Here is a 25,154-nt window from a genome sequence, read left to right on the forward strand (position 1 = left end):
TCTTCTATAAAATGTGTGTTACACTTTACAATTTTGTGTTTGTATATATTTTTCAATATCTTATACGTAATCCCCAAATCTCAAAGTGTTCCATAATTTCGGAGCGAAGTTGACACTTGACTGCAAACCCGCTTCGTGCACGGCCCTGGACGGCTTGGACTTCAAGTCCCAGCAAGCATTGCGGCCCGCACACCGAGAACTACGGGGTCCGAGGCGGGGTTAGGCAAAGCACGGTTTTTTCCCTCCCAGAAGCCCGCGGGCGGCTAAGAACACCGTCCGTGTCATGGCCGCGGGAGCTGGGACGGCAAGCCCTGCTTCCGGCCCGGGCGTCGTACGTGACCCGGAGGCGTCACAGTCGAAGAAGCGGCCCGGCCGGGAAGGCGGGGAGGGCGCGCGGCGATCGGACGCGATGGCGGGAGGAGGCGGGAGCAGCGACGGCAGCGGGCGGGCGGCAGGCCGGCGGGCGTCCCGCAGCAGCGGGCGGGCTCGGCGGGGGCGCCAGCAGCCGGGGCTGGGGGGCGCCACGGAGCGGGGCGCGGGGGAGGCACGGCTGGAGGAGGCGGTCAACCGCTGGGTGCTCAAGTTCTACTTCCACGAGGCGCTGCGGGCCTTTCGGGGTAGTCGGTACGGGGACTTCAGGCAGATCCGGGACATCATGCAGGGTGAGGGCCGGACCTGGGGAAGGAGGCTGGTTGGGGAAGGGGATCTGTGGGGCCTGGGGGTCGGCGCTGGGGGGATCGCCGAGCCAACGACGTCTTCTTTCCTAGCTTTGCTTGTCAGGCCCTTGGGGAAGGAGCATACCGTGTCCCGGCTGCTGCGGGTTATGCAGTGTCTGTCGCGCATCGAAGAAGGGGAAAATTTAGGTATGGCAATTTTTGTGTTCTTCTCTGGGTTTATTTATGGTTACGTTGTTGTTTTCCAACTTACGTCTGGAACTGAAGGATTCGAGGTTAAGGTGCACTACTGCTATGTTTCGATCACAGTGGTCTTTTCCCTTCTGGGATGAGTCTGTTCTCTGGGTCTAGTTTTCTCCAGTTAGGATTCTCTTGGCTGCTTTTCTGTTTTTTATTTCCTCCCACCTGTTTCTTGCTTGCCCCAACCTTGCTGGGATCTAGTGAGTTATGTTAAGGCCAGATTTTCCCCCATAGAAGGGTTTTCAGAGTATAAGCACTTTTTTTCTTTTAATTGAACTTAAGAGCTGTTTAGCAAAACTGTCTTCAGTTTCTGGTCCCTTGTATCTGAGGAGGGTGTGTGTGTCCTGAAATTTGAGATGCAAATTCATGTGTTAAAAAATAAATTTCTACCTGCTTTTGAAATTATTAAAAAATAGTCACTCCAAATTTATTGGTTTGAATTTGAACACTTAACATGTTTGTAAACTTGTAGCCAGTACGTTAGCAAATTAAATGCAAATCTTTCTATATTTACATGTGTCTTTTCTGATAAACATGTATTTTTGGATATGCTTCTGCTTATAAAATAGCTTAAAGTGAAAACTGTGCTCTTTGTCCTAGACTGTTCCTTTGATATGGAGGCTGAGCTCACACCACTGGAATCAGCTATCAATGTGCTGGAGATGATTAAAACGGAATTTACACTGACAGAGGCAGTGGTCGAATCCAGTAGAAAACTGGTCAAGGAGGCTGTAAGGCTCTATTTTTATTTCCTTTTTTCTTTTGACAAAGAAGATGTCTTTGAGGATACAATGCTTATCTTTTTTGTGTGGGGATGGAGAAAGCAAGTGAGCACACTCAAACATAGACACACACAGATGTTACATCTCTTCGACCAGGCTTGGAAACTGTTTAATGGCAAGTATGCTGCTTTTGTGATTTTGGTTGTGTTCCTTGTGGGCCTTGGCAGGAGAGGCCACAATCCACAAGAATTGGGTTGGCTTTGAAGACTGACATCTTGGAGGTTATCACACCACTCAGGAGCAGTGTTAAAGGGCTAGAAGCAACTGGCCTAAGTTTTGGTCATCTTTGTTTATAATAAACCAAAGAGGATAGCTGGGGCCATGGGAAATGTAGGACTGACTCTGAAGAGGAACATTCCTTTTCAACAAACAGGATTAAAGATTGTAGGATATCTAGATCAGCCGGTTAGAAAAACAGTGAATTGTAGAAGGGTGACACAGCCAGTGTTCTTGACAAGGAAGAAGCTACTGGAGTGTCTTGGAATTTGGGACTGTGTGTCATTGGCTCAGGTAGCTTCAAGTAGTAGAACTTATTTAAAACATGCCTGGCAGTGGGAACCAGTCAGAAAAAGGTTTTTCTTCCTCAGTAACCAAGTCTGGGGTGTGGAAGCAGATGTAGAAGTGGGGACTGAAGAACAGCAGCTCAGCATTGCTCTGGTAGTAGAAAGTAAGGAAATTGGTAAGAAAAGAGCACCCCCTAAAAAGATGGGATCTGACATGGGGGTGGGAAGATAAAACTGCTTGGCAGTGAAGACTTCCTGTCCCTTAGCAGTGTGCTGGGTACTTAGGTACCCTGCTAAAAAAAAAACGACTAGTGTGTGTGTGAGGTGCTGATATTTATTCAGTTAAGGACCTTGGGCAGGATACTTTCAGTCTTGGAAAGAATGCTCAGATAATCCAAATTCCAAAGAGGAATAAGTCCAAGAATAGATTTTTAGTAGGGGTAGGTCACCTTTGTGTTGGAGGGAAAATGCCAGAAAAGACATAATAGCAAAGGAGGAGAAATCCATGCCTACTTTCAGAAGAGCTAAGGATCTTTTGAATGGGAAGAAATGGTATCATGAGGCACTTGACTGGCTCAGCTGGTGGAGCATGCAGCTCTTGATCTTGGGGTTGTGAGTTCGAGCCCCACATTGGGTGTCGAGATTACATAAAAATAAAATCTTGAAAAAAACTGGGCAGGGAAGAAATGGTACCCATTTCAAAGTAATTCATGTAGTTCCTGTTAAGTAGGTAGTGGATTCAGAAATGCAGTTCCTTCAGAACAGAAGAGCTGTAGATTTGTCTCTGTACCCTCTTCTGGAAGAGTCTTGTGGGCTTTCATCTGTATACTTGTTGATTTATTATTATTTCTTATTTAAGTTTATAGGTCTCATTTGGGAGGCTTCCTTATGAAAAATCTGTTAGCAAAGTCTAAATTCTTTCAAAATAGTCAACCGTACCCTTATGTTGACTCCCTTCTGCTTTTCCATTTTCCATCATGTACCAGATTTCTTGTTACACTTGCCATATTACTGTTATTGCTATGTACCAAATTACCCCCAAATCTAGCAGCTTAAAGCAGTAAATATTGTCTCTCACTTTCCAAGAGTTGGGTTCAGCTGAGTGTTCCTGGCTTGAGGTCTCTGATGAGACTGTAGTCAAGCTGTCTGCTAGGGTGGCAGTCATCTCAAGACTCAGCTGGGACGGAAGGATCTGTTCCCATGCTCACTCACATGGTTAGCAGGACTCACTTTCCTTGCTGGCTGTTGTTTGGAGTCTTCATCTTCTTGCCTCTCCACAGGGCTCTTTACAATATGATAGCTTATTTCCTCTAGAATATGTGATCCAGGAGAACAAGAGCCCAAGATAAAAGCTGCAGTTTTTTATAACCTAATTTCAGAAGTGTCATTACTTCTGCCATATGCTGTTGGTCACACAGACTGGACCAACTGTGGATTAGTGTGAGGAATGGGACTATGCAGAGGGTGGGGACCATTGGGGGCCATCTTAGAGGCTGGCCACTACAATTGCCTTGAACTCTTAGTTATTAAATGATAACCATATCACTTGCCTCAATTTATTTTGTTTTTTTAATTTTTCATTTAGAGTCATAGGATCTGTTTATGGTCATCTTCAGGAAAATACCATGGGATGCCCAGGCTGTTGAGGCTTTTTGATGCATTCTAAGCTTTGTAAAGTGTCTCGACAGTTCATTTAAAATTCTATTAAGTTTTTGTTAAAGTGTGTCAAATAAGTTAAGTTAGAACTTTTCATTATGCGGTGTGGGGATTTCTTTCTTTCTTTCTTTTTAAGATTTTATTTGTGTATTTGAGAGAGAGGGAGTAAGAGAGAGCATGAGAGGGGAGAGTGTTAGAGGGAGAAGCAGACTCCCTGCGCATGGAGCCTGATGTGGGACTCAGTCCTGGGACTCCAGGATCATGACGTGAGCCAAAGGCAGTTGCTTAACCAACTAAGCTACCCAGGAGCCTTGGGTGTAGGGATTTCTGTAGGTCTTCAGAACCCCTTCAGGAATCAAAACTATTTTTCGTAACAGTGCCAGATGAGTTGACTTTCAGTGCACTGACTTTGCACTAATGGTGCAAAAGCACTGATGGGTAAAATTCCTGGTGCTTTAACATGACCCAGGAAGTGGTAACTTTTCTTACTAGTTATTGTAGTCTTCACTGCCACATAGTTGTAGTTGAAAAATAAATAAAAGCCAGTTTCCATTAAGAATGTCTTTGATAAAGCAGTAAATTGATTTTATTAAATCTAGGCCCTTGAGCAAACACCTTTTCAGTATTTTTTGACAAAGCAGGAAGTTTGCCTAAAGCATTTCTGCCACATAACATGATGGTCGTCCTCAGGAGGTAGCTCGTGAGATTGAGTTGCATGCTACTCTAGGTGCTTTTCTAATGGAACACCTTTCTTGAAAGAACTGACAAATTTTGGTTATTGAGGTGGGGCATGTGGCAGTCATTTTCTTGCAAAAGAGCAATGGGAACTTGTCATTTCAGAGAAAACAGTTGGTAGTATTTGTTGCCAGTGATAAAACTCAAGCTTTCAAGTAAAAATTCAAATTTTGGAAAACTTGTATTGATGTACCTGATAGCCTCCCAATCCTTAGGCTTTTCTCATAAGATTGATGGTGGTTAATTAACAGCTGTGATTTAAAAAATACTTCTAATGAATGTGTCAACATTTGAAAGATCTGTATAACTTAGTAAAAAAATATTTTCCAAATGGCCAGTGCATTATATTACAAAATCATTCATAGGTAAAAGATCCATTTAAAATGCAAGATAGATTAAAAGATTTTAATATAACAGATGATGAAAAGTTCACTTGCCCAAATTTGGTATAGAGTCAAAGAAGAATATCCACAATTTTCTGAAAGGTCTATTAAAATACTCCTCCGATTTCCAACTTTATATCTGTGTGAGGCTGGACTTTTTCTTTTATATACTTTAACCACAACAACACATCAGTATGAATGGAGAAGCAGATATGAGCATCCAGCTTTCTTCTATGAAGCTAGGTATTATGGAGATTTCAAAAAATGTAATACAAGGCCAGCCTTCTCATTGTTTGTTGTAGAAAGCATAGTAATTCTTCATAAAGTTATGTTTTATACAGTAACCTGCTATGTGTTTGTTACTTTTAAATGAATTAATAAATATTATTTAAGTTTTTCTTACTTTTATATTTCTAATATGGTGATATAATGCACATAAGCAAAAGCTCTTCTGGGTCCTCATTAACATTTAAAAGTAGAAAGGAATCCTGAGACTAAAACTTTTGAGAACTGATTCTGTAAGCTTTTTATGATATTGAAGCTAAATTGGTTTTCTCTTCATAATTGAGATTCCTTAGTTAGGTTCCCGTGGAGAACAGCAGAGTGTAACATGTATGGCACATTATCGGAAAAGCATTTATTTGTTGCTTTTTGCTGTGGAACATTCTCCCCTGCATCTTTGGTAATACCATCTTTTCTTTTGGGGCCTTACCCCATTTTAGCGTGGCTGGGTGCATAAAACAGTCTCTAAATACCTTAACTCTTGAAATAAAAGGCTTTGTCAGAGCTTTTTGAGCATTCCTGCTTCCCATAACAGCCTGGTTTTTTGTTGTTTTTGTTTGTTTGTTTTCTGAGTTTGCTTCTTTAGCCTTTTTTTTCCCTTCTGTGAATTTTGGTTTTCTCTTTCTATGTGCTTTCTGCTGTTTCCCCTCAACAGACCTATCCCACCTCTACTGAAAATCTATGCTTGGAATTTCCTTTTTGTTTAAGTTAGCCAGAGACCATTGCTATTGCTTATACCCTAAGAACCTTAACAGCTACATAAGAGAAGAAATTACACTTCTTTCTGAAAACTCTCACGTCAAAAAAAACCAAAAGAGAGAGTAAGCATGCTCTCTCTTGTCCTTCTTAATGCAAGTATAAATCTTATACAGAATGTGTGGAGCAGCTGTCTGTGGATTCATAAATGTAAATGGTAGTAAACAGATGGGGAAGAAAACCAGAATCTGAAGATCCACCAAACTGGTGATGATTAGTATACCATTTTTTCCTTCTCTGGTACCATCCAGCCTGGATTTGAAGTCTCCTGAGAAACCTAGAAATGCATGCTAGGTGGGACCAGAAAGAACTCCAAAAAGGCTTCCTCTGGCCTGGGGAGGTGCAAAGGGATCTCCTAAAAGTCAGGGAGGATGAGAGAAATCCCAGGGTTTCTTTTCTCCCTTCTCTCTTGCCCTGGCACCAGTCAGTACTGCCCTGGTAGCAGCAGTGGCCCAATGACAACAGTGACAGCGGGGTGGCACTAGAACTAAAGGAAGAGAACCCATTCTCTTTAGCAGTAGAGCTGTGACCCCCCCAGAACACAGAGCACATTCCACTGTTTTGTTTTGTCTTTTTACTGTCTATCCTGCTGTTTAACCCTGGATGCTGTTGCAGTTCAGTAGGGAAACTAAGCCCCAGGAATACAAGGCTAATCTGAAATTTGAATATCAATCAATGTCCTTCACTCTATTAATCTAAAAAAGAATGAAATATATTAGTTGATGTAGAAAAGGCATTTAACAAAATTCAACATTAGTTCATGATAAAAATACTCAGGAAACTATGAATAGAAGAGAACATTCTCACCCTGATAGAAGATATCTACAGAAAACCTACAGCTAACATCATACTTGACAATGGAGGATAGACTGCTTTGTTCTTAAGATACAAAGGCAAGGATGCCCATTCTTACCACTTGCAAATCATGTCATATGGGAAGACCTGGCCACTGCAGTAAGTCAAGAAAAAGAAAAGGCAAGAGACTAGAGAGGAAGGGAAGAAATGTCCCTATTTGCAGATGATATGATGGTCCATATGGAAAATCCCATGAAATACACTAAAAAAATCTATATATAAGTTGAGCAAAATTGAAGGATACAAAAATCAACACATGAAGTTATTCATTTTTCCAGTATATATTAGCAGTGAATGGCTTGAAATGAAATTACCAAAACAGTGCCACTTACAATAGCTTCAAAAGAGAAGAAAAAGAATTACTTAGGTATAAAACTAGCAAAACATGTACAGTTTCTGTATGTGGAAAAACAAAATGCTGATGAAAGAAGTCAAGACCTTGGGGCGCCTGCGTGGCTCAGTTGATTAAAGCCTCTGCCTTTGGCTCAGGTCATGATCCCAGGGTCCTGGGATTGAGCCCTGTATCTGGCTCTCTGCTCAGCAGGGAGCCTGCTTCCCCCTCTCTCTGCGCCTGCCTCTGCCTGCTTGTGATCTCTGTCAAATAAATAAATAAAATCTTCAAAAATTAAAAAAAAAAGGGAGAAATCAAGACCTAATAAATGGAAAGGCACACCATGTTCATGGACTGGAAGATAATAAAGTTAAGAGGTCATTTCTCTCTGGCTAATCTGTAGATTTAATATAATTCCAATCACAATCACAACAGGATTTTGTATAGACATAGACTGATTCTAAAATACAAATGGTAAAGCAGAGAAACTAAAATAACCCAAACAATTCTGTAAAAGGACAAAGTTGAAGGATTCACTATCCAATTTTAAGAATCATCCTAAAGATACTCATAACCATAAATAAAGATTAATGGAACAGAAGACAAAGTCCAGAAATAGGCCTACACAAATATGACATTGGTTTTTGACAAAAATGTGAAAGCAATGCAGTGGAAATGGTATTCAATAGGAAAAGGGTAGTCTTCAACAAATGGTATTGAAGTGGTTGGGTGTCCATATGCAAAAACTGAATCTTGATCTCACAGAAATTAATTCAGAATGGATCATATCTAAATATGAGATGTAAAGTTGTAAAGATTATTGAATAAGATGAAAGAAAAACTTTATGTCCTGAACTTAGGCAAAAGTTCTTAGTTATGACAATAAAAGCTTGATCTGTTAAGAGGAAATTTTGATAAGAGGAAATAATGGTAAATTGGACTTAATCAAAATTTAAAACTTTTGTTCAGAAAGACACTGTTAAGTGAATAAAAACAAACTATAAACTAGGAGAAAATATATGCAAATCACGTATCTGACAAAGGACTTGTGTCCAAAATATATAAAGAACTCTCAAAACTATTTTAAAAAATGGGCAAAAGCCTCACCAAAGAGAATATACAAATGGCATATAAACACATGACAAGATGTTCAACATGATTTAGTCTATAGAGAAATACCAATTAAAATCACAGTGACTACTAGGACATAACCTATTAGAATGGCTAAACTTTAAAGTTTAGTCTGGGTGGCTCAGTCACCTGAGCCTTCAGTTCAGGTCATGATCCCAGGGTCCTGGGATTGAGTTCTGCATCGGATTCCCTTCTCACTGGGGAGCCTTCTCCCTCTCCCTCTGCCCTTCCATATGACCCAGTAATTCCACTTGTGGGTATTTACCTTAGAGGAATATTAAGTTCACCTCAAAACCTATACATGAACGATTTAACATCTATTCCTACTCGTCAAAAATTGCAGGCAACCCAAATACCCTTCAGTGGTCAGTGGATAAAAGTAGTACAGTAGCCCTCCCACCCCATCCATAGTTTCACTCCATGGTTTCAGTTACCCACAGTCAACTGTGGTTGGAAATCAGACAATTCTGACACACGGTTAGAAGGCAGAAGGTCAGTAGTCACCTAGGGCTAAGTCTTAATATCTGTGTTATTCACCTCACGTCACCTCATCACATAGGCATCCCACCATCTCACATCACAAGAAGGGTGAGTACAGTCCAGTAAGATATTTTGAGAGACCACATTCATACAACTTTTATTACAGTATATTGTTACATTTGTTCTAGTTTATTGTTAATCTACTGTGCCTAATAAATTAAACGTTATCATAGGTAGGTATGTATAGGAAAGAGGAGTGGGAGGCATTACTATACATTCAAATAATGGAATACTGCTCAGCCATAAGAAAGAACGAACTACAGATAACGCATCACATAGATGGATCTTCGTGGCACTTACACAGAAGGAAAGAAGTGTCTCAGGGTTATATCCTCTAAAAAATAAGCACTACATGCATAGGATTCCATTTATACAACATTCTTGAAGAGATAAAACTGAAAAGATCAGTGGTTGCCAAGGGTTGGGGATGGGGAAGGGGTGACTACAGAAGGGTAGCACAAAGGCAGGTTTTTGTATTCTCACTGTGGTGATTACAGGAGTCAATACATGTATTAAAACTCAGGATACTACCCCCCCCTCCACCAATAGTCCATTTTACTGTATGCATGTTAAATAAAATTTAAACATATAATAGGATCTAAATTATTTTATATAAAGTAAAACCTCTGAATTCTTCAAGAAAGTAAGTATAGTCTTAGTACAGTTATTCTGCTGAAAATGATATAAAAGTGAATGTGGTCATCTGACAAAATATAAAGACCTACTCTGTACCTTCCCTGGGCAGCAAGGATTTATGGTCGTGCCTGCTATTCAAGAGCATTTGACACCAGTTTCCTTTGCATGCTGAGGACAGAATCACCAGAGATTAATTCCTTTTGCTACTCCTACATCTCTTGGTCCGTATCTCTTTTAGTTCTTCCCTGAAATGAAGATTGAAAATATCTATGGACCAGTTTTCCTTCCCTGTTGTGTGTGTGTGGTGTTTCTTTTACCTCTCTTAGAGACAGGATTTACCTTGTTAGGTAACTCCAAGTGCTCCCAAGTTTTCCCTGGCTTTTCTAATTTTTTGAAAAAATGACATATTTTAAAAATATAACTTAAAATTTTTGATCACTGTCATTTTTCCTCTACATATATTTTCTTGGGGTTTTTACTAAAGGACGCTTTATCTCTGTGGCTCATGAGACTTCTGCATCCTACCTGGAATTTTGCCCTCGTGTGCTACCTGTGGATGTGCTGGGTTTGTTCATTTCAGTAATTCCCTGCACACTTGAACTGGAGTTGCCAGCTGGGGTTTAGGATAGTGAGAGGCTGTGTTGGCTGTCCTACAGAAATGGCCTCGGGCCTTTCCTGAATGGAACTAGCAGAACTCTGTGGTCAGCAAATGGCTTTTTCCCCCCCTCACAGTATATCCTCCCCTCTCTGTCTCCATCATTATATCAAAGCTTTTGCATCCAAAAAGAACAGATCCAATTGTTCTGGGGACCTGGAATGACTCCTGCCCATTTGCCTTTCCTTAGGATGCCCTATTCAAATTGGGTAAATGGTCTGTAATCCAGAGGATCAGATTTTGCTTTATCAGCTATTTTTTTTAAAAATCCAGTATAATGTTGAAAATCTACTACCCTACACAGTTAAAGAAGAGTGCTTATAGTTGTTCATAATGCCTGAGCCGTGACTGTTAGTATAGGGATTTGACAGAATGTGAAGAAGTTCTTGGATATATAAGATTCGTTTTTACTTATTAGTAGTTTATTTTAGTATCTGGTATTCTGATTACACCTGTCATTATTACAACAGTTAAAAAAAAAGGTTTTTTTCCCCTTTTGTAGGCTGTCATTATTTGTATCAAAAACAAAGAATTTGAAAAGGCTTCAAAAATTTTGAAAAAACATATGTCCAAGGACCCCACAACTCAGGTAAATTTGATATATTTTTGCTCCCATGACTTAAATCCATCTCATTGTTTTTTGTGGGGAAACAGGGAAAGGGTTCTTTGTTAGCAATGTTATCTAAATATCTGGCACCTTTAGCATCTTGTCTTTTATATCCAGGATAGCTTACTGTGAGATAGGCTTTTCAAAATTTATTTTTCATTATATAAATTTACCCAAGTTATGTTCTTGCCCATTTCTGTCAGGTTTGTGACAGAACTTTAAGTGATCAACAACAGGTATGAAGCTATCAAGTTCTGAAACACTTCTAACGTTATTTACGTAAATGCTGATCCTGCAGACTTGACACTCTGCCTTGGTGAGGACTTAATTCCTCTATTTTCTGGTGTCAAAAGCTCTGTTGGTGCCCTGCTTTTTTTTTTCCTTTATAAATCTAAATTTGAGTCCTTGAAAAGGTAATACCTGTATATAGTAAAATTCAAAAGGTATAACAAAAGCGTCCACCTCATTCCTCTCTTGGTAGGCAACCAATTTTTTTTTCTTTTATCCTTTCAGAGATATTCTACGCATATGCAAGCCAACAAATGTGCATGTGTGTATACAGATATATACATATATCCATTTTTCCTGGTCTTTCTATATGCACCTGTGAGCATATTCTACACCCTAATTTGAACATGTCGTAAATTGCTTTTTTCACTTAACATACCTTGAAGATTGTTCTGTATTACCACTTAAGGAGCTGCTTCATCCTTTTTTTCTTAAGTTTAAAAATCTTTGTATGAATGTATAATGGTACTTCAGATTCTAAGTTCATCTTTTTTTTTTTATAGCTACATAGTAACTTCTGTGGCTGATCCATAATTTATTGACCTGTTCGTTGTGATAGGCTCCCCTTACTATATATGTACTAGTGATTGCCATTGATAGCATTGTGAAAGTTCTAATAGTATTGTCTCAACTCACCATCATTGAATTTTTACTGGAGTTCTTTTTTATATCACAAATATCGGTCCTTTGTGTAGAAGCTGAGAAATGATCTCCTGAACATTATCCGTGAGAAGAATTTGGCCCACCCTGTTATCCAGAACTTTTCCTATGAGACCTTCCAGCAGAAGATGCTGCGCTTCCTGGAGAGTCACCTGGATGATGCAGAGCCCTACCTCCTCACGGTGGGCCTTGGCCGCCTTTTCCAATAAGCATGATGTGGCCTTGAGGATGTGCAGGCAATTAGAAAAGGACAACTCTTTTTATAAGTGAAAAGAGTAAATGTGTGTACAAGACTGAATTATATGCACTGTCTTTCTTAATTAAATGCCTAAAATACACAGAAGCAGAGATTGTGACAGAGGCAAAATGGAACATACCTGGTTTCCCTTACCTCTCATTTATACCTCCTACATGTGATTAATCTGTGTGGCCAGAGTAGGGACACACTTAAAATTACTGGTGGTTTGCAAAGGAGATGAAATTTGAGTTGAGTTTGGGAGGAGTAGTTTGGTAGACATGGTGTGATGGGGTTGTTAACAGGAAGAGGGAATAACTGGAGAAAAAAAGGTGTGACCAGAAGGATGATAAGGCAACAGAAACCAAATGAAGACATTCTTTAATTGGATCAAAGTGATAAGCAGAAAGAATGGTAGCGGTGAGGCTCAGCACAGCATGCGGAAGAATTAGAACCCAGGCTGCCCTAGAGGGTAGGCTGTGATATTGGGAAACTAAGAAGATTTGTTGTTGTCTTTTTTTTTTTTTTAAATCACCAACATTTAGAGAGTTGAGAATATCTTAGCTTGGGGTGGCTGGCTGGCTGGCTGAATCGATAGAGCGTGCAACTCTGGATCTTGGGGTCGTGCATTTGAGCCCCACACTGGGTGTAGAGATTACTTAAAAATAAGATCTTAGACAGAAAGAGAAACACAGACAGAAAAAAAGAAAGTATCTTAGTACATGACAGTATATCTGCCAGGCCCATATTGGGATAGTGTCACTGATAGGAGCAGTTATTTGGCAGTTGTCAGACCATCTGCAAAGCAGATAGTTTGGGATGTTCAGGGTGCAAGTATCAGGACACTTGAGCCTGGCCAACCGTCCTCTCTTTTGTATTCCAGACAACTGGAAAATAACCTGCCACTGTTTCTGTGAGGGGAGAGACCTCTCAGTTTTAAAGACATCACTTGTTACAGGCATATGTATCTGAAACAATGATACTGGACTGATGAGAAACATAAAATTTTAATCAAAGGCAGACACAGATGAGCAGTTAGAGTCAGAGCAAGATTGGCCCACTCAGGGCTTTATGTAGTATTGGGATTTTCAGAGTTACTAGGCAAAACATATTTGTGGATATAGAGTTACAAAAAATTTTAGACAAACACACTAAAAGACACTAATATAAACACCAGTTATCTCAAGTTTGAAAAAAATTCTGACTTTTGTGCATGACCCCAAAGGTATATTTGGCATTGAGAAACTAGATTAGGGATGAGATTAGAAGAAAAAAAAGGAAGTACAAAGTAAAATTAGGTACTTATTTGTTGTCTAAAAGGTTAAAGAATTCTTACAGTGTCAAGACGGTTAGCACCACTCAGATTGAATTCTTCTTTAGTATAGAAAACTCTGAGCCATTTTTTGAGGAAGGAAAAAGCAAGACATTTGAAATAGTTCTTGTGAGTCCTCTCCCTTTCTGTGGCCTCTAGTTTATGCCTAGATTGGATTTATAAGTGAACATGTCTGCATGTTGCATATGGATGTTCGTGGTGAAAGACGAGAATTAATGAAATTCTGTGGCTTCCTCTTCCTGATGACATCCTTCTTTTCCCAGATGGCCAAGAAGGCTTTGAAATCTGAGACTGCTGCCTCCAGTACAGTGAAGGAAGATAAACAGCCAGCACCAGAGCCTGTGCAAAAGCCACTCAGAGAACCTGCAAGGTGAGAGGGATGGCTTTTTGTGATCTTGAGTGAAACACAAGGGTAGTCTGTTGGCAGCAGTCTCCTTAGAGCAGAATCAGTTAGTTCCTCCTGGTACTAGGTTACTTGTACAAGGCACTGTGGGAGTTAAAGAGCATACCCCGGGAAAATGAGAATATTGAAGACTGGATGTCATATCCCTAACAGAAGTTTCCGACTGGCTATTCCTTAAAGGTTCTTTCCTTCTCTGTTCTCCTATCCTTGCCTTGCCCACATTTACACACTACTTCCTTGTGGATACCTGATCTCTTAAGGTAGTGTTCAGACTTGTGAATCAGATTCCCAAAACAAGTTTTTAAAGCAGAGATCACAAGTTTAGATGCCTTTGGGGGCCCAGTAGGAAATGCACAGGAGTGGGTGTAAGATAATGCAGTTCAGAACATGGAGTGTGAACCAAAGAGGACATACTTTTAAGCTTCATGTGATAGTTGCTATGTGGGAATGTCCAAGGATGCCCAAACTGTAGTTCAGATTTTTGTGTGAGACGTCTACGGTTTTTTGTTTTTGTTTCTTTAGCTTTCCCAGTTTTTCCCGGTTTCTGAATTGGCAGACTTTTATTTATTTTATTTTATTTTATTTATTTGACAGAGAAATCACAACTAGGCAGAGAGGCAAGCAGAGAGAGAGGAGGAAGCAGGCTCCCTGCGGAGCAGAAAGCCCGATGCGGGGCTCGATCCCAGGACTCTGGGATCATGACCTGAGCCGAAGGCAGAGGCTTTAACCCACTGAGCCACCCAGGCGCCCCTGAATTGGCAGATTTCTGAGTTGGCAATTAATCCAACTTAAAAAAACAAAACTTGCATAGGTGAGGCAATAAGACGTATCTGCCAGCTGGGTTTGGCTTACAGGCTGCCAGTTGGCCTCTCCTAACAGTTTTTATTTATTTAAAGTATACTAGTCATTCCAAATGATAGATGAACTTACTTTTATTATGAAAAGGCAGGTTCTCATTGTTCTAAGGCTGCATGGCACACTTCTAACTCAGAGAATTCTCAAAAGTCCCATTTAGAAGTGTACTGTAGGAGAAAGGGGGCAGAATGGAGACCAGTCTTTTCCTTCTCCCACAGGAGGGTTGGACGGGACTAAGGTGAGATTGCTAGAATGTCAGTTGGTTGCCCAGGTGGACTTGTAACTGTTTGGCACTATGCAGAGAGTTCTTACGTAATAGAAAGCAGTACTTTAGTTCATGCAGACAAAAGGGGTTAGTGCACTGCCTAAAAAGGTCTCTTGGAGGGGGAATGTCATTGGCTCTAGTCCTTTAAGGTTCTCCTACTTGGAGTTTAAACTCCGGAGTTCAACTTATATTTAAAGCCTCTACTTATGCTTATAAATGGAAGCTTTATAAAGTTGTTAAGAGCAATTTCTTACCTTTTTTTTTTAATTTTTTAAAGATTATTTATTTATTTATTTGACAGACAGAGATCACAAGTAGGCAGAGAAGCAGGCAGAGAGAGAGAAAGGAGGAAGCAGGCTCCCTGCTGAGCAGAGAGCCAGATGCAGGGCTCAATCCTAGGACCCTGGGATCATGACCGGAGCCAAAGACAGAGGCTTTAACCTACTGAGCCACCCAGGCACCCCCCCCCTTTTTTTTTAATTTTTAAAAGATTTTATTTATGTATTTGAGAGCCAGAGCTCACACAAGCAGGGGGAAGGGCAGAGGGAGAGGGACATGCAGACTCCCCATTGAGCAGGTAGTCTTATGTGGGGCTCGATCCCAGTACCCTGAGATTATGATCCAAGGTGAGACACTCAACTGACTGAGCCACCCAGGTGCCCCTCTTTTATTTTTTTTAAATGAAGAGTCCTTCACTCCAAGAGTCCTCTGTCTCATTTGAGGCTTCACACTTTGGAAAAGTTGCGGCTATCTGGATGAGCATCAATAATGGTGAGATTGATCCTTGTATATTTGCTTCATATATAGGCAGTTACGGACTACTCCAACCACCATTGGAATTATGACCTTGAAAGCAGCTTTCAAGACTCTGTCCAGTGCACAAGATTCTGAAGCAGCCTTCTCAAAACTGGACCAGAAAGATCTGGTACTTCCTAATCAGGTGTCCCTGCCATCACCAGCCCTCAAAAACAAGAGACCAAGAAAAGATGAAAATGAAAGTCCAGCCCCTACTGAGAGTGAGGGTGCTTCCGAACTGCAGCCCAAGAATAAGCGCATGACAATAAGCAGATTGGTTTTGGAGGAGGACAGCCAGAGTACTGAACCAAGCACAGGTCTGGACGCCTCCCAAGAGGTCGTCCCAGCATCACCATCCAAGCCCACCGTTCTCAACCAGCCCCTTCCTGGGGAGAAGAATCCCAAGTATGAAGACCTTCTTTGTAGCAGTTTTGGGGATGGTTGGTGGTCCTGGTTGGGCCTGGTATTGCTTCCATGAATGAAATAACTTTCAGCTAAGTTATTCACCACCAAGGCTTGCTCAAACTGCTAGAATGTGACTTGGGAGAGGGGAGCGACAACATAGCCATCTCTGGCAGTTCTGAAGCCCCACCCATGGGCTTCCAGGCATTGCTCTAGATGTGAGTGAGGATGGAAGGGTTTCAGAGCCTCCCACTCATCGCTGCTTTCATTTTTAGCAAACTTCTCAGTGCCTTGACAACTAAATACCAGTCTTCTTTGTTAAAAGAAATTTGTTTGAATTGGGCTACTTAGACTTTGAGCCTTAAAAAAGATTTATGAATATTTATAGTTTTGCACCTTCTAAGAGCAATTAAGACTTGGCAAATTGAGTAAACATCTACTAATCTCTCACATTCTGCTAGGTTCTATGGGGCAGTGGTTAGAATGCTTTTATTTTGCTTCCCATCATGACCCCCAACCTGGCTTTCAAGTTTTGCTACCCTTTGTGTCCTTTTGTGGATCCTTCTCCAAGCAAACTGGTTTGCTTGTTCTCTCTGGAACACACTCTGTTTTTGCTACTCTACTCTTCTTGCTTCCTCTCATTCCCCACAGTTGGACTGTCATTTCTCCATCATTGCTTGTGACAATCCCATCCATCCTTCAAAGAGAAGAGATGCTGACATTGACTAGAGAACTTTCCATGAGCCTGGCACTTTTCACATATTATTTTACTGAATCTCTAGAACCCTCATCCATGAGTGATATATTCGCCCCATTTTAGAAGGTTTAGAAAAGTTATTAACTTGCCTGTAGTCACAAACCTGAAAAGTGGCAAAGTTGGGCTTTGGGATTTTTTTTTTAAAGTAAACTCCACACCCAATATGGAGCCCAATGAGGGGCCTGAACTCAGATCTTGACGCAAAAGTCCATGTCCTATACATCACATACACAAAGCTGCCTCTTAAAATTCTGCCTCCTCCATAACTCTCCCCTGGTCACCCTGCTGTAAGTGATCACCTTGCTGGTCTCAAGGCCATTGCCATCTCTACCACTGCTTTGTTGTAGTTGTGTGGGGACCTGTGCTCTGACATGCATCTGCTAGGTGCCCAGAGAAGCTGTGGCATCTAAATGATTAATACTCAGGCACAAATCTGCACTATATGTACCACTACCTGCATCTGGAAGTGAGTGAGTCGTTGGCTAGGCAAGCAAATGGAGCCCAACACATTTTATTCTCATGTGATAAATGATCTTTATTACTTGCAGCAGTCCTATAAAGTATAGATACTGTTCCCATGAACAGATGAGGAAACTAGAGAGAGTACATGCTTCCAGTGCTTTTATAAAAGGGAAGATTTGTGAAGTTTTAGGCCTATCCACCTCTCTCGTGTCAAGGGCATGAAGTATGATGGGTACTCTAAAGCAGAGGTTGGCAAACTATAGCCCCTGGGCTATATCTACCTGGTACCTGTTTTTGTAAATAAAGTTTTATTGGAACTCAGCCACAAACATCACATATGTATTGTCTGTGGCTGCTTTTGATTTTACACTGAGTTGAGTAATTGGAACAGAGCCATTAAGACCTACAAATCTGAAGATATTATCTGGCCAGGAACAGCCTGGCTTTAAAGGAATTGTGTGAGCTACCAGGGAGCTCCAGGAAGAAGAGTTGAGCCTGCTCAGCAAAGTTGTGGGTACAGCAAGCCTTGCAGAGGAGCAAATGTTGAGCTGACCTTGAAGGAAGAGTAAGAAGGTCATCAGGCATTTGGTGGGGTGGGGGTTCTAAGCAGCAGAAACCCCTTGTATAAAGTCATGAGAAAGCCTAGTATGCTCCAAGAAAATGTCGTGTACTCTGTATAGCAGAAGAATATAGTGCAGAGAGAGGATGAAGGGAGATGGGCGGTGTCTTAAGTTCTATTGTATTCTATCAGGCGGAGGTTCTGAAGCTGGGATTCTTATCACTAGTCTGTGGAACGTTTAATAAAATACATAATCCCAGGCTCTTTAATACTGAATTAGAAGGGGCAGGGGATGGATTTGTAACCTGCTTTTCTAACTGTGCCCCCAGATCATTCTAATACAGCTAGTCTGAGGGCCTGATGAGCTACCATTGATGGCTTTTGAACAGGCACTGAGGCAAAGGAGACAAGATGGGTGGCTGGAGACTTCTACAGGATGAGTAGTTAGGATCGCTGATGGAATTAAAGGCAGGATTAAGGTAAATCACCTGGAGGCCATGGTCACAACTACTAGATTTTTATATGTCCTATAGCAGTTGACAAGGACAAGTGCTGATTAGATATTTATTAACCAAATGATAATTCTTGGTTCTTGCAGTTTAAAGGGTCATACCCAAAACCTCTATAAAAGGCCAGTAAAGGATTAACATTTTAGGCTTTCTGGACCACTTGTATCTCTGTTGTTAATTTTTTTTCTTTTTAAGCAACCCTTTGAAAAGGTGAAAACCATTCTTAGCTCAAGGGTTGTACAAAAACCAGCCACAGGCTGGTAGTTTGCTGACCCCTTGAGATCAGACTCCCTTAGCCCATTCACGGCTCATCAAGTTCTAACTTTACCAATAGGAGCATAAGAACCAGGAAGTGACCTAACTTGCCCAGGACCGCAGAGCCACAGTGAGAGGAAGACCCAGATCTGAGTCTCTTCTACAACAGAAGTTAGGCAGTACCAAACATTTGTACACAAAGTAAAGGCTGAGTTCAAAGGAAGAGCAGGAGTTTACCAAAGTGATCTGTATAGATTGTCTGCAGGAGGAATGAGCAGATATGCAGATGGAAATGCCGGAACCAGAGGTTAAAATCATTTTTATCGCAGCATGGGGATAAGCAGGTAGAAAACCGAAACTGTAATCCTGACTTTTTTCTAAATAATAATCCACACAGTTAATATCCTAAAAAGGAAAAACCTCATGTAATTTTGTCACTTGTCTCAAGCAAATTATTCTCAGAAATAAAATTTTGGAGGATATGAGCCAATTTAAACATAATGGAAAGTAGATGGTTCACCATTTGTCTCATTCATGGAACTCAAGAATTTTTTTTCAAGTCTATATTTCTTAAATGAACTGCTTTCATTACTCATTTGCAAAATACCTAGCCAGCCTTAAAAATAAATTTCTGTTCATGGAATGGAGACTGAGGTTTGTCTCTACTCTTGGTCAAACCTTCCAGGTCATTTGATCTATATTAATTCTTCAAAATTTAACTCAGATACTTCCATGTTGCTTTGTAATAGATGTTATAGTTCTGAGGTCAGATTTGTGCTGTGTTCTGTTTCCAGGACAGTTGTACTATTAATCAGGTAAACACAGTTACAGTTGATTAGAGAAGACTGACTACAGCTTTCATTTATTCAATAATTTGGGTTAGGGATTATTTTTTAGTTTTGGAACTTTTTTGGTTATACTCAAGTACTTAACATTTCATGTGCACAGGAACGATTCTTACTTGCTTACTACTCTGTCAGTGGTATAATTTATTTGCAGCTCTTTGATAATCCCATTATTAATTTAGCACATGTGTTTCCAGCTGCTATTAGGGTATGTGTTACTGAGCTAAGTGTTTGGGGTAGACAGATGAAGATACAGCCATTGCCTGCAACGTGCTTATGATTAGGGTGTGTGTTATGAAATGGCTGTTCAATAAAGTGGAGGCACAACCACAACGGTAGAGGAGTGGGGGCTTTTTGTGTGTGTTGGGGGCCTGGATTTAGGGCAGGCTTCATTGGAATGATGACCTTAAAAAATGGGTAGAATTCTACTCGGCAGGGAAGGGAATCCCAAGCAGAGGTAACCATAGAGAAGAGTACAGAGCTAATAGAAGGTAAAGAGTAGCAGAAAGCGAGGCTCTGCTGTTTGTGCTCATGGGGTTGTGGGGGCAGGGCTGGAGAGAGAAGGCTTTGGTAGCCAGAAGCTGGCTGGAGCCAGAGTGAATGATCTTAACTGACCCATACAGCCTTCATCGTTGAGACAGTGAGAAGTGATCATGGAACAGAGAAGGGATGAGGTAATTTTAGACTGATGTTCGGGTAATTTTTGAAGGGGATGAGGCAAGGGACAGAGACTCCAGTTAAGAGACTAGTGTAATACTGGTGAAAGGTCCATGTGCCTGGACAAGAGGAATGGAGAGGGAAAAGAGTGCAGTCCAGAGACAGGACGGGGCATGTCTTTGAAGGACCGGGAGCAGTTTGCTTGTTCTAGGTTAGAAGAATGCTGAGACTTTCAAAATTAGAGTCAAAACCAACCAAACAAAAATGGGAAAATAAGCAGACTTTGAGGGTGATAGTGCTGTATTCACTGCTCAGTTTGAGGGATGACCCTGCAGCCTGCGGGATGATGACATGGAGATGCCTTGCTAGGTCAGGATTTGTTTGGGAGTTGTGTGTCAGTGAATCTCAGCTGTGGTCACAGCAGAACAGGGATGAGTACAGGCTGTGAGAGAGCCCAGGACAGAATATGGGATAATCCCAATGATCTGTTTTACATCTTGTCCTCTTGTTGATCTCCCCTCAGAGTACCCAAAGGCAAGTGGAACAGCTCTAATGGGGTTGAAGAAAAAGAGACATGGGTGGAAGAGGATGAACTGTTTCAAGTTCAGGGTAAGCTAGGACATTCTCCTTGGTCCTTGACACTAGCTGAATTATAGATGTGTGTTACTACCACATTAATGTTCTAGAAACTGCTTGTCTCCAAACTAGAAAAAGTCCAGTAAGTTCCTTATTGTGATTCATGAGGAGTCAGTTTTATGTCCTTTCCCATTAAACAATGGAGACTGTCAAAGCAGCACTTTATATTTAAAGAGAATTCCTGGTTTTGTTTAAGTAAATCCTATATTTAATTGTAGCTGATGAACACTCACAAAGTCTTTTAATTAAAAAAGGTAGATGTGGTCATTCCCTGCATTTCTTATATAAGTAAAAAAAAAAATCTCTTACCAGTTTCAATATATATATTTTTTTCTGAAATAAGAAATGTTACTTTTCCATGATTAATACTAAAGTTCATAGCATTTGCAGTAGAATCTCTCCCACCACATACTTTGCATTCTAATGGAAATATCTAAGTGCTAAAACATAATCTTGGAGATTCTAAAGACTTTGGTAACACAGCAACAGTAAACTTCTGCCAGTCCCAAAGGTTTTGTCCTTAAAAAGTACCTTCATTGGCACAGGTGTAGTTGGCAAGATCAGGATCACACAGGAAAGGGGAAAGTAACAGAAAATCAGTAAAAGTGGCATAAAATCTTTAAAAACAACAGGATATAAAAGTTCTAAAAACATCCACGTCCAGTGCAGTCCAGATGTGTCAACTTTAAAGTCTGCTTCTACTATAGTATGAAATACTTCATAATTTAAAACCAAATAGCCTTCCCCTGTAAGTATCCCTTTTCCTGAGCCACCTTCATTGTTCAGGAAGCACTGCTAGGACAGTAGCATCTGCTGAAGCAGACACTCAGCAAGTTATGTTTATGCAACTTTGCCTTTTCTTACAGCTTTTTTTTTTTTTTTTTTTAAAGATTTATTTATTTGACAGATAGAGATTACAAGTAGGCAGAGAGGCAGGCAGAGAGAGAGAGAGGAGGAAGCAGGCTCCCAGCCAAGCAGAGAGCCCGACGCGGGGCTCGATCCCAGGACGCTGGGATCATGACCCGAGCTGAAGGCAGAGGCCTCAACCCGCTGAGCCACCCAGGCGCCCCTTTCTTACAGCTTTTTAATGGCTCGCCGCTTCCAGTGGCATGTCTTTTATACTAGCAGACCCTCCTGTAGCCCTCTGGCCTTTAAAAAAATTATCTTGATGCATTTTTTTGAGGCCTCATATGTTTCCATATGGTGAGAGGGTGGAGCTTGAGCCGCTCTCCTATGGGGTCTCTGAGTGGGAAGCAGTAACTCTGCTGTTCTTTTAAGGAACTGAATCACATTTTACTTAAGTAAAATGATCAGGGACTTGGAAATTCTGGCATAAAACAGTAAAATTCTTAAAAAAAAAAACAGTAAAATTGTGTTATTTCAAAGCAGTGGTTAGCAAGGGGCTACAAATCAGAATTTATACCCGCACACATGCGCGCATGTGCGCGCGCGTGCACACACACACACACACACACACACACACACACACAAAGTATATAATACAGTCAACCCTTAACACAGGTTTGAAATGCACAGGTCCACTTATACACATTTTTAAAAATACAGTATAATACTGTATTCTTAAGATTTTTTTAATGATTTCCTTTAGACTTTTCTCTAGCTCACTTTATTGTGAGAATATAGTGTTTAATACATTTAACATGCAAACTGTTAATTTATTATGTTGTTGGTAATGTTTCTGGTGAACAGTAGGCTATTAAGTTTCTGGGGAGTCAGTATGGATTTTTGACTATATGGGAGTTGGTTCCCCTAAGTCCTGCATTCTTTAAGGATCACCTGTAGATGTGTATATATTAGGGTTTTAAATATCACAGTCCCTCAGTAATTTTAGAAAATCATGTAGGTTTTACTAAAGAGCCTAAAATCCATCACTAACCAATATTTATTGAATGTCTGTATGTAAAATACTTGCTTTGTACAGATTTTCATTGGCTGAAATAATTGATACCTTGCAAACAAAGGACAAAAACAAATTACCCTTTAGCGATATCCTCCTCTCAATGTTGGGAAAGTTCAGTCAGGTTTTCCCTTTAGGAACATTTGATGTCTTTTTCTTCTGGTTTGTGCAGAGAAAGGTGAACTCTGAAATGAGTCTACTTTTTAATGTTTTCCAGCAGCACCAGATGAAGAGAGTGCAACCAGTGTAACAAAAAAACAGGTAATTTAAAATTATTTTCTGACCTTTTCTGATAATGTGGTAGAACAGAGATAAAATAAGCACATCTCCTAGCATAGGCTACCCATACACCTGTAAAAAGATCTTTTGGAATTTTTAGATCCAAACTAAGTTACAGTAATAATTATTTTCTGGAAGAAAAATATATGACAGAAACCTGACACACTTTCCTGATAATGAACAACAAACACTGATGTTTTGATGCAGAAGTGATCAGGATGAAATGGCAGGACAATGAAATTATGAAATGTCTAAATCCACAGGGTTAACTTAACTCTATCGTGTTTTAAAAATATAAATCCTCCTTTTGGGTTCAGATTATTGTCCTAGGATTCTTGAGTTTATCTCTTCACTGTTTGAAAATGTGCATAAGTGGAGAGACGGGCTGTGATCAATATTTTGGTCTTCTTTTGCAGAAGTGGACTGTAGAAGAAAGCGAGTGGGTCAAGGCTGGAGTGCAGAAATATGGGGAAGGAAACTGGGCTGCCATTTCCAAAAATTACCCATTTGTTAACCGAACAGCTGTGATGATTAAGGATCGCTGGCGGACCATGAAAAGACTTGGCATGAACTGAAACAGGCTTTCATTTCCACATTAATTCACAGGAGCATGGTTCCTAATAATAGCCCCTGATAGTCTGTTGTTTCTTTCAGAAGCTGGGCTGGGATGAGAATTTTGGGCATCCTCCTCCGACGTGGAGGAGGTCCCTGTTCTACTTCATCGCTGTTGGAGATCATGGAGCTGAGAAACAAAGCCAAGTCCACCCCATGTCCTTGGCAGGGATGACAGGCACATAGCTTGTACAGTGCCAGAATATCATTAGTATTTCCCTTCTTTAGTGGTTTGCTTGAATTTAAATCCTTGGTAATCAGTAGAACCTTCTCCTAGGAAATGGTGGAGTCTGTTAGAAGCCACTTATGACTCTGACCTGTTAAAACCAGCAATGGGAGCATTATCTGGAGTGAACTTGTTCCAGGTAAAGCTTTGGCCTTCTGATACAATGCAGAGGAACTTCATCTGTCATGAACCCAGGCTGATGAGAGACCAGTCTTGGTGGTGGAATCAGAGTCTCTTGTAAAAACTCTTAAGCCAGTTGTAACATCAGCATCTAGACCTGACAGCCTTGGCATTTGCTCTTGATATTTGCTGGGCTACGTAGGCAGGTTTAACCTCCACCTCTCCTGTGGTTGAACCAGTGTGTTTTTTTTTTTTTTTGTAAAACGGTGATTGTAGATAAGCTTAGCCCTCTCCTCCATCCCCTCTGCCCAAATCCCTTCCTTATGCTGGACTTTTAAGGCTTAAAAAATCCTGATTGAATATAAATGCTTAATTCCATTCTTTGTGAAATGGTTGCTTCCGCCTGATTCCCTAACTGTGCTTGTGTTTAGTGTCTTGCTCTAAAACTCAACATTCCCTTCTCCTTTTGTACTGTGTTGTGCTTGCTGTCTCTCTCGGACATCCTTAAAGACTGTCTTTTTGGCACACAAAAAAATCAGTAAAGTGTTTTCTGTAATCTTTTTTTAAAATATGAGAACTAATTATTGTCCATAACTTGTAGCATTCTTCATTAAAGTCTTGCTTCTCTCAAATGTTAAGGAGCTATTTAATTCTAGCACAGCGTGTATGAGCAATTGGAGGGAGCAAACTGTTGAGCAGCTTTGCTGAACCACGTTGACTATGTTAAGAAGCAGATGTTGGACTGTATTGGATGTTTTAATCCTTGAAAGCCATGTTGAACAGAAATGTGGGAGTGTCGTCTTAATTTGTCCATACCCTTATATAATATATTTTTGGGAAAAAATTCCCCCTTTCTCACTTCTGAGTGAAAGGCAAGGTGTAAAGAAATGCTACAGTTTTAAAATTCCTCCTGTAGGTACAAGTTAGAAACTTTGTACAGCTTTATTATCTATTTACATGTTTTGGGATCTGGTACTACTACTTTTCTATCAGTTACCCCCAAATGAAGCTACAGTGAAAAGGTGAGACCCAGATCCCTCTTGATCTGGCTGCAGCTAGTTGTGGTCTTCGTCTGCAGGGGGTTAGGATCCAGGGCTTTTAGCTCTTCCACTCTAACATTATTTGACTAACTCTCTAGGTCGAAGAGTGACACCGTGATACACTTAAGGAAGCAGAATATCCTTATCAGTGTTTCTCAAACTGAGAAATGCCCAAGTCCATTAACATTTTTTAACATAACTTCAGGGGTATGTTTATTATAGTATTCCTAAAATGTGTACAAACATAAAACTATGCCCACAGCTTCTATAGAACTAT

General features: G+C 40.6%; 1 protein-coding gene across 2 annotated transcripts; it reads left to right on the top strand.

Moving 5' to 3' along the window:
• The first annotated feature begins 269 nt into the window (after window positions 1-269).
• TERF2 (telomeric repeat binding factor 2) lies at window positions 270-24,469 on the top strand. Of its 2 annotated transcripts, none has more exons than XM_045987862.1 (10): window positions 270-662; window positions 768-863; window positions 1,515-1,645; window positions 10,662-10,748; window positions 11,750-11,896; window positions 13,546-13,652; window positions 15,613-16,005; window positions 20,570-20,655; window positions 22,818-22,861; window positions 23,296-24,469. In XM_045987862.1, exons 1-10 carry the CDS (start codon window positions 284-286, stop codon window positions 23,452-23,454), a joined length of 1,629 nt encoding a protein of 542 aa, XP_045843818.1. In that variant the 5' UTR covers window positions 270-283; the 3' UTR covers window positions 23,455-24,469. The 2 variants fall into 2 exon arrangements, with proteins under 2 accessions (XP_045843818.1, XP_045843819.1); XM_045987863.1 differs by having other exon boundaries at window positions 22,821-22,861.
• Window positions 24,470-25,154: the final 685 nt, after the last annotated feature.

Source organism: Meles meles, chromosome 19 (genome assembly GCF_922984935.1).
Source record: "Meles meles chromosome 19, mMelMel3.1 paternal haplotype, whole genome shotgun sequence".
NCBI lineage: Eukaryota > Metazoa > Chordata > Mammalia > Carnivora > Mustelidae > Meles > Meles meles.

Bases quoted from the DNA above. Each gene is read 5' to 3' on its own strand.
- TERF2 (XM_045987862.1), top strand. From the start codon at position 284: ATGGCCGCGGGAGCTGGGACGGCAAGCCCTGCTTCCGGCCCGGGCGTC. The intron at 1,646-10,661 runs GTAAGGCTCTAT...CCCCTTTTGTAG, and splicing joins GAAAACTGGTCAAGGAGGCT to GCTGTCATTATTTGTATCAA. The intron at 11,897-13,545 runs GTGGGCCTTGGC...TTCTTTTCCCAG, and splicing joins CAGAGCCCTACCTCCTCACG to ATGGCCAAGAAGGCTTTGAA.